Consider the following 9,501-nt stretch of genomic DNA (forward strand, 5'->3'; position numbering starts at 1 on the left):
ATTAAAAAAAATCTTACCTGCTCTGTTGCTGAGTTTTTTCTGTTTGAGTCCAAACATCATCTTCCAGAAACCCTGGAAAATCATAAATATATCACACATGTAATGTACAGGTGGGTTTATTATCAACAATATTAAAACGTGTATATCAAACCCACACGAAGCAATATTTAATCAAAAAGACGACTGTATAGGACTGACGTTTGTAACATTCGTAATATTAGCTCTCCATCTGCGTACACACCTCACTGATGACCCAGAAACCTGCGGGTTTGGGTGTGTTCAGGGTGCAGACAGCTGCTTCCCTGTGCAAAATCAAGAAGCAACCAATCAGACAGCTACATCACGTCACCTGCTTACCAAAACTTGAATGACCTACAAACGCACTCATTCAGCCAGCGCCCTCAAACAGGAAGTGTTCATATTTACAGCAAACTAACCCACATACAGTAAATGGTACAACCACAAGACACAGAATACTAATACGCATGTTTTATTACAAAGTTATTTTATGAAATATAATTAATTGATGTTTAACGTCTAATGTCCAACAGTCTTTCTCCTGTGGTCTCTGAGACAGACGCATTAACTGAGACGTTGAGACAACAAGCTTGTCGTTAGGGCTATTTGAGCTCTAAGCTTATGCTGCTATAGGCTTAGACTGCCAGGGGACTCCCATGATGTACTGAGTTCCTCTCTCCTCCTCCCTCTCTGAGGAAGACTGTCAGATTGTTTGTGGAAGATGGCACACAGTCTGATAATTCTGTTTTCTTCATTAAAAGTTTTAAGACGATTTCCAGAAAGCATATTCGGCAATATTTGTAAACTATTAGGTATTAGGAATTAGAGAGACAGGGACAAGTGTTGCATAAACAACAAAACAAAAACAACATGCAATACAAACGTACGGTAAAAAGACAGTGGTGGAACAAACACAAACTGACATTGGATGATCCTACGCATGTGCCGCCATACAACCCCCCCCCCCCCCGCCCCATCAAAGCATTCACACAGGCATTCGCATCGCATCGCCTCCCATCACCCTCTCCACATCACCATGGCAACCTACCAAAACATTCATTCCATCATAAATATAGGTTCAGTCACACATCCCAGCGCTCCATCACAGACACTCATAGATCCATTCACTCGCATACATCCACACACTATCTGGAGTCATAATACACAAGGTCTGGTGCTGTCTCTGCAGAGTTAATGAAGTTAATGCTACAGGACTCAACACTGCACCACGACATGTCACACAGGTTGGTTAGCTTGAATGAGGTCGACCGCTCCCTAAAACAGTGAAGAGACAGAAATGTATTTAACACTCACAGAAGCAGCAGCTGACGTCTGGTTGGTTGTAGATTCTTCTGCAGACTGGGTTAGGGTTAGTGAATCTGTGGAGAGTTTATGAGGCGGAGACATGAACATGAAGAAATGAACACTACAGACAGGAACTAAACCTTCACATTTCCTGATATGAGAGAAAAAGAGCATTGATTGGTTGAAAGTAGATCAGTGTGTTATGTTGCTACACCCATGAAATGTGGTCGTGACTTTGACACATTAAAGTTTCTCATCTGTCCAACGACCACATCCTGTTACTGCAGCTGTCACAGACTGCTGGTTCACATCAAACACTGGAGCACGGCTTCAACTGAACAAATCCAAACTCAACATTTGTCTCCACATCGAGTCTTCGGGATCATAGTTAGTGATCTGGTCAGTCGGACAGTAGCCCCAGTTTGTGCATTATTCCCACCAAAATCTTCAAAGACGTTGTTGGCACCATTGGCCCCAATCTTTCAAATACAAGTTCAGCCACAAGAATATAGCTCCTTCAGTCCTCCCTGATAAGCACAGGCCAGACTCCAAACTTCATTTTCTTTCAGAAATACTTGAATAAGTAGTTTTTAATCAACTAGTAACCCACATGGCTCAAAACTGCATGTTTGAAAAGTTCCAATCAGGTTTCAGAGCTCTTCACAGAAACGGCATCACTGAAAATAACTAATGACCTCCTTTTAGTCGCTGACTCATTTTGGTTTTTTACTGCACCGCTCCTGCCACTAGGCCTACTCAGGTGTTTCTTTATTGTTGGTGAGTCGCTGACTCAGGAAACTGTTCCGTTCTTTCACTCCTCGATCCAGTTGACCGTTCTTTTCTTATTCACAGGTTAAATTAATGTGTGGGGGTTTCTAGACCACTTTCTTAAACTGGTTTTCTTCATATTTATCCAACAGATCTTTCACTGTCCAGTCCTTTTCTCCATCTGTTTGCTCCTGTTAGGCCACATTATCTAAAAACACATTTCTTTTCACCGTTATGCAGATGATACACAGATCTACACAGAGCCTCAGTAAACTAACTGTGGATCAGCTGTGTTGGATCTCTGCCTCGTAGGTGAAGAGCTGAGGCTGATTGCAGTAACTCGGAGCACCTGTAGCTTAATTGTGACTCGTCTTTCTCATTCATATTAAGGCTGTGATGAGAGCTCAGACCTTGGTTGTTCATCTTACACATTCATACACCCATCATCCATTACCCAACACATCAGAAGCAACAGATATGACAGGAAGTTATTCTTTATTTTGTAGAAACATTCGTGCAAAGTAACACACATCACTTAAAAAGGAGGGTTTATTTGGAGGAAGTCTTTTAGTTCACAGAGCTGTGGTGTCTCCGTAGTTTCTGTTCCAGCGGCTGTAAAGCTCCAGAGTCTGCGGACAGACGCTCCTCTTGATCTTCTTCAGAGACTCAACGAAGTCGCTCAAGCAAATGTTTCGAACCTGTGAAGAAAACAGAAGATGGACTCAAAGGGTTCTGTGGTTTAAAGACTAATACCGACCCTGTTAGGAAGGGAGGGAGGAAGGAAGGAAGGAAGGGAAGGAAGGGAGGTAGGAAGGGATGTAGGAAGGGAGGGAGGGAGGAAGGAAAGAAGGGTTAGGGTGGACTCAAAGGGTTCTGTGGTTTACAGACTAATTAACGTTAACGCGTTAATCGTGATCAGATTAATGCAATCCATAACGTGTAAATTTTTTTTTTTTTTTAAGATGGGAGAGAGAGGGGGTGTGACATGCAGCAAAGGACCTCCGGCCGGGATTCGAACCGGGGTCGACTGCGTATATGGCATGCGCTCTAACCACTCGACCACCTGCGCGCCGACGCGTTAATTTTTTTAAAATCTCATTTTAATGTTGCAAGCCTTTTTGTCCCTTCTACTCCGCCGTAGACGGCTCCTCTAGCTGTAGCGCTATGCTTTGAAGTGGCCTCCTGCAGTAAACCTACCGCGCTGATGGAAAGTAAGAGAGCTACTGGACTTTTGAACGGCTTGTTTAACTTTAAAACACTTCCAGACGCTTCAGTTGACAAGTCAAAAGTAAAATGCAACCTGTGTCAAACGGAGTTTAACTACCACCGGAGTACGTGGAGTTTGAGTTAGCACCTCCACGCTAAACACCCAGGTGCAGCCAAGCCAGCCTCAGCTCCACCAAAGGACCATTTTGGAGTGTGGGAGTCGCAGCAGAGCCGTGATTGATTCCCAGTTAAGACACTCTGGTAAGAAATGCTTTACATTATGGGCTTAAAACTGCCTTCAAATGGAAAATAACAGGATTTTAAACATGCAAATCAAAACGCCATTAATCGTGATTAACTATGGAAACTCTGCGATTAATCTCGATTTAAAAAATGAATCGTTTGACAGCCCTAATTTTATCAGACCGTAAAACTAAACTATAATCTGCTTCACTATCATCAAATATCTAAATATATTATATCATAAAGACAGAATGAACACATATCCAAGCTTTCCATTAGTCATGTTTTAACTTTCCTTCCAGATCAGGACACAGTGTTTTTACTTCTACCAGTATTGATCAGTGATTGATTGATTGATTGATTGATTGATTGATAACTGAACTCACCTCGCTGGCCTCCATGTTCCTCACCTGGTCCGGACACAACTCTGCAACAGCAAACACAAGACATCCATCAAGCATCAGAACAACAAAGTGAAGCTGCTCATAAAACTGAAGAAAAACATGTTTAAACTCAAAAATGACAAAAAAAACTCAAATCATAAAAACCAGGAGAGACTACAGAGAGTTATAATCTGGAAGAAAAAACATCCTCACCTAAACATAAGAACCAGACTGCTGCGTAGAATAATGAATAATTCACTGATTTATAGTTTGTGTGTTTATTACTGAAGTCTGAAGTCTAAAGTCTCACCTCTGATTGGTCCCAAGGAAGCGTCTTTAGCCAATGAGGTGAGGTCGCTGCCAGAGTAGCCGTCCGTCATTCTAAACCAATCAGAGGAGAGGAGAGTCAGGTCATGTGATTATTTTCACATCGTTAATCCGCAGCAATAAATAAAAAGCAACCAAATCCACCTTCTCCACAGAAATGCATCTTTATCTGACCTGGCCAGCTGGCTCAGCTCTCTGTGGCTCAGCGGGTTTCCGTGTTTCCCCAAAAGGTTCTTCAGCAGCTTGAAGCGAGTCTGAGGACAGAAGCAGAATCAGACCTCAGTCAGTCCGTCTACAAACCTCTGAGCTTCATGTCTGACGTGATGAAGCTGATCTGAGCTTCATGTCTGACGTGATGAAGCTGATCTGAGCTTCATGATGTGATGAAGCTGATCTGAGCTTCATGTCTGATGTGATGAAGCTGATCTGAGCTTCATGTCTGATGATGAAGCTGATCTGAGCTTCATGTCTGATGATGAAGCTGATCTGAGCTTCATGTCTGACGTGTTGAAGCTGATCTGAGCTTCATGACGTGATGAAGCTGATCTGAGCTTCATGTCTGACGTGATGAAGCTGATCTGAGCTTCATGTCTGACGTGATGAAGCTGATCTGAGCTTCATGTCTGATGTGATGAAGCTGATCTGAGCTTCATGACGTGATGAAGCTGATCTGAGCTTCATGTCTGACGTGATGAAGCTGATCTGAGCTTCATGTCTGACGTGATGAAGCTGATCTGAGCTTCATGACGTGATGAAGCTGACTCACCTGTTCCACCGGCAGCGCCACGTACACACGCTTAGAGAAACGTCTGAAACACACAAAGAACAAAGCTCAGTGAGCAGCGCTGCCACCTACAGGCCCAACAACACAACTACAGCACACACTGAAGACTCTGCTGCTGCTTCCTCAGTCTGCAGCTCAGTATACAGTCAGAGAGGATAAATACATAAATACATAAAGAATAATGAACAGATCTGACCTGAGAACAGCTTCGTCCAGCTCCTGAGGTCTGTTGGTGGCTCCCATCACCAAAACCCGATCATCACCTCCTGACTGCACCTGCACACACACACACACACACACACATACACACACACACACACACAGACACAGACACACACAGACACACACACACACACACACACACACACACACACACACACACACACACGCACACACGCACACACAGACACACACACACACACACAATATAACGGTAGCCATAACAACATTTAACACAATTAAAAACAACTGAAGACATAAATACAACAATTTATAACAATCTATAAGGGCAACAATCAGTGTGTGTGTGTGTGTGTGTGTGTGTGTGTGTGTGTGTGTGTGTGTGTGTGTGTGTGTATGAGGGGCTCAGGCAGCTTGGGGGAAGAAGCTGTTTTTCAGTCTTGTAGTCATGTGACGTGTTTGAGTGTTAAAAGGTTTCATGCAGTAATTTGTTACCCCGTCAAACTCGATCAGGAATTCAGTCTTGAGGCGACGGCTGGCGTCATGTTCGCCCTCCCGGCGTTCACACAGCAGACTGTCCACCTCATCTGGACACACACACACACACACACACACACACACACACACACACACACACACACACACACACACACACACACACACACACACACACGAAGGGTCGATGCTCCTGGTTCTTAAACATAATGAAACTCATCGTCTGCCTGACTACGACTCTTATTGGCTCCTCTAATCTTTGAGACCCTCCTCAGTGACTCTGTGGCCTCTCAGAGGGCCTCTCCCCACGGTTTGAGACCCTCCTCAGTGACTCTGTGGCCTCTCAGAGGGCCTCTCCCCACAGTTTGAGACCCTCCTCAGTGACTCTGTGGCCTCTCAGAGGGCCTCTCCCCACAGTTTGAGACCCTCCTCAGTGACTCTGTGGCCTCTCAGAGGGCCTCTCCCCACGGTTTGAGACCCTCCTCAGTGACTCTGTGGCCTCTCAGAGGGCCTCTCCCCACAGTTTGAGACCCAGCGATGTAAAGTGAGAGTTACCGATGAAGATGATGGAGGGCTGCAGCTCTCTGGCGACAGAGAACAGAGCTCGGACCAGCTTCTCTCCTTCTCCCACCTGCACACAGACAAACATTCCTCCATGTTTAACTGGATCTTTGTTTCAGGATTCATCGAGACAGTGAAACATGTTCAGCTTCCACATGCAGCAGATACGAGGCTTCTTACGTATTTGGAAGTTAAGCTGGCGGCGCTGATGTTGAAGAAGGTGGAGTTGGACTCGGCTGCGACGGCTTTCGCCTGAAAACGATTTTTAAAAAAACAAAAGAAAACTTTGAGTGTTTACAGTTCGACTCATTTCGTCACACATGCAGCTCACTATGTTTAGATTCTTAGTTTAGATTTATATTCTGCATCATGACAACGAGTCCAAACATGCAGCCAGAGTCATAAAGAACAATCTTCATCTACGAGAAGAACAAGCAGTCAGTCTGGGATTAACATGAAGAGACAGAAGCAGCTGAGGCTCCAAGAAGAAGAAGAAGAAGAAGAAGAAGAAGAAGAAGAAGAAGAAGAAGAAGAAGAAGAAGAAGAAGAAGAAGAAGAAGAAGAAGAAGAAGAAGAAGAAGAAGAAGAAGAAGAACTGTAGCTTCTTCTCCAAAGATGGAGGAAAAACAACCAACCTGTCGAGTACCTGAAAAAGCTTCTCACTGATATTCTGATTTACTTTCTGCTGTTTAATCAACTTTACATCAAATTAACTGATCAATAAAACTATTCAAAGCATCCTCACTTTAATTTTAGTGACTGAAACACTTGCTGCAGTTTTAGGTTCTCTTTTTATAAAATTGCAGAAATTGTGATAAATTGCCATAAAAGTAAAAATAATGTGATTTAATGTAAACTGTCCCCTGTGCCGACTTCCTGCCTATGACATAAACTGTGAGCTCAAAGTTACTGATTCCATTTAAAACCTTATTAAATAAAAATGTCTTGTCATGAAGCTCAGCGACTCTGATTTATTATTCAAACTTCAGTCTAATACGTTCGGTTTAATGATAAACTCTTTTTTTTATTGTGAGTAAAAGTTCATTCATTCATTCTCCACCACAAGCTGAAATAAACCAGCTGAGTAGAAATGTTCCTGATCAGTTGTTGAGACTCACCAGCATCGTCTTGCCGTTACCGGGAGGACCGAACAGAAGAAGTCCTCTGGCTGGAGCGCGCAGGCCTGTAAACAGCTGCAGAAGAAGAAAATCTGCTGACTGACAATAAAAATGCAGAAGAAGAAAGAAAACGTCACTTTATTCTGAAGGCGGTAAAACAGTCACAGTGATGACATCATCACTCACCTCCGGCCGCAGCGCCGGCAGGATGACGATCTCCTGCAGCGCCTGCTTCGCTAAATCCTGACCGGCAACGTCTTCAAACCGAACTGACGAGCCACTGAAACACACACACACACACACACACACACACACACACACACACACACACACACACACACATATACACAACAAACAACAAGCTTTACCTTTACTTTCTGGAAGCTTTTAAACCACGCTGGACTTTAGTGTGTCTTCATCTGCATCATGTTCCCTCCAGTCAGCTAGCTAGCAGGCTAACTTACTACCGAGTCAGCTAGCTAGCAGGCTAACTTACTACCGAGTCAGCTAGCTAGCAGGCTAACTTACTACCAGTCAGCTAGCTAGCAGGCTAACTTACTACCAGTCAGCTAGCTAGCAGGCTAACTTACTACCGAGTCAAAGTAGCCGAGGGCAGCAGGAAACATTCACTCTGAAGCTTAGAGCTCCTCCTAGTGGCTGAAAGTAGCTGCTAATGAACCTGAATACTAGACTACAGCTCAGTGACATCATGGAGGTCACAGTTAGTCCACCAACCATGATTCAGGTTTAACGTCCCTACAGAACAGCTGTGTGTCAGATATAAAGGTTCCAGCTCTCAGACTGTCTCTAACCTCTCTGATGACTCCGCCAGGTAAGGCCATGAAGAAGTGGGTGGAGTCCATCACTAAGATCATCTTCAGGAAGTTAATCTGTTAATATTCAGGTTTAATAACTCGTCTCTTGGTTTAATCTCTTGATGCTGTCGTGTGGAACCCTGTGACAGCAGCTTTTTGTCCATGTGAAGCCACCGTAGCTGAACTCTGCTCCACATATTTCACCCCTGACAACATTATCCTTTACTTTCTGGAAGCTTTTAAACCACGCTGGACTTTAGTGTGTCTTCGTCTGCATCATGTTCCCTCCAGTCAGCTAGCTAGCAGGCTAACTTCCTAACTAGCCGAGGGCAGCAGGAAACATTCACTCTGAAGCTTAGAGCTCCTCCTAGTGGCTGAAAGCTGTTAATGAACCTGAATACTAGACTACAGCTCAGTGACTCTTTGCAGCAAGACATCATGGAGGTCACAGCTCAGTGACTCTTTGCAGCAAGACATCATGGAGGTCACAGCTCAGTTTTAATGACACTAAGTTTAATTGAGCTTTGACATCATGAAACAGATACCAGCTTAATCATCACTCAGTAATATATTTATTCAGTGTCTCAGGTATTAAAATAAGAGTTTGTAACGATGGATCTGATTGGTCGTTGCCTCTCACCTGTCGACGATCTCGTTGAGGATGAGGCCGGCCAGCTTCTTATCGACGTTCTTCGTCTCTTTCTTCTCTCGTTGTGTCGACGACGGGGAGCCGAGTTTACCGCCATGACGAGCGGGTCGACCCTGCAGGAAGAGACACACACACACATTATACACACACACACACACACACACACACACACACATTATACAGAGCAACACACACGCTGAAAACCAATCAGAGCCTTCCACAGAGCAGCGTCTCTGTTATAAACTCACCTTCAGATTACTGTGTGTGTGTGTGTGTGTGTGTGTGTGTGTGTGTGTGTGTGTGTGTGTGTGTGTGTGTGTGTGTGTGTGTGTGTGTGTGTGTGTGCGCTCACCTTCAGGTTGCTGTGTGTGTGTGTGTGTCGGTGTGAGCTGGTGTTCAGGTTAGATGGACGATGAAGATTCGCTGAGGAAGACGAAGAACACGACGTCTTTGTGAGCTTCGGTCGGCCGGACGGGACGGACTCTTTCTTCCTGGAGACAGCAACACCTGCTGACCACACACACACACACACACACACACACACACACACACACACACACACACAGTAAGCAGTGTGCTGGGTCAGGGTTGAGGGCAGGGATGTCAAACATGAGGCCCGTGGGCCAGATCCGGCCCACTTTCCTTATTC

The 9,501-nt window shown here is 44.5% G+C and overlaps 2 protein-coding genes across 2 annotated transcripts in view; one reads left to right on the forward strand and one right to left on the reverse strand.

Annotated features, from left to right (window-relative positions):
* LOC128377823 (NACHT, LRR and PYD domains-containing protein 12-like) overlaps positions 1-9,501 on the forward strand; it is a 419,396-nt gene that overhangs the window by 94,915 nt on the left and 314,980 nt on the right. The window lies entirely within an intron of this gene.
* The window catches only part of spast (spastin), a 10,973-nt gene continuing 4,118 nt past the window's right edge, over positions 2,647-9,501 (reverse strand). The window contains exons 5-17 of the mRNA XM_053335295.1: positions 9,205-9,275; positions 8,844-8,965; positions 7,575-7,668; positions 7,389-7,463; positions 6,451-6,522; positions 6,265-6,340; positions 5,710-5,801; positions 5,231-5,310; positions 5,017-5,059; positions 4,425-4,504; positions 4,234-4,304; positions 3,927-3,967; positions 2,647-2,789 (exon numbers count right to left, since the gene is read on the reverse strand). Of these exons, the coding sequence (XP_053191270.1) occupies positions 2,664-2,789; positions 3,927-3,967; positions 4,234-4,304; positions 4,425-4,504; positions 5,017-5,059; positions 5,231-5,310; positions 5,710-5,801; positions 6,265-6,340; positions 6,451-6,522; positions 7,389-7,463; positions 7,575-7,668; positions 8,844-8,965; positions 9,205-9,275 (1,043 nt within the window). The 3' untranslated portion in view covers positions 2,647-2,663. The remainder of the gene's footprint in view (positions 2,790-3,926; positions 3,968-4,233; positions 4,305-4,424; positions 4,505-5,016; positions 5,060-5,230; positions 5,311-5,709; positions 5,802-6,264; positions 6,341-6,450; positions 6,523-7,388; positions 7,464-7,574; positions 7,669-8,843; positions 8,966-9,204; positions 9,276-9,501) is intronic.

This window comes from Scomber japonicus, chromosome 2 (assembly GCF_027409825.1).
Source record: "Scomber japonicus isolate fScoJap1 chromosome 2, fScoJap1.pri, whole genome shotgun sequence".
NCBI lineage: Eukaryota > Metazoa > Chordata > Actinopteri > Scombriformes > Scombridae > Scomber > Scomber japonicus.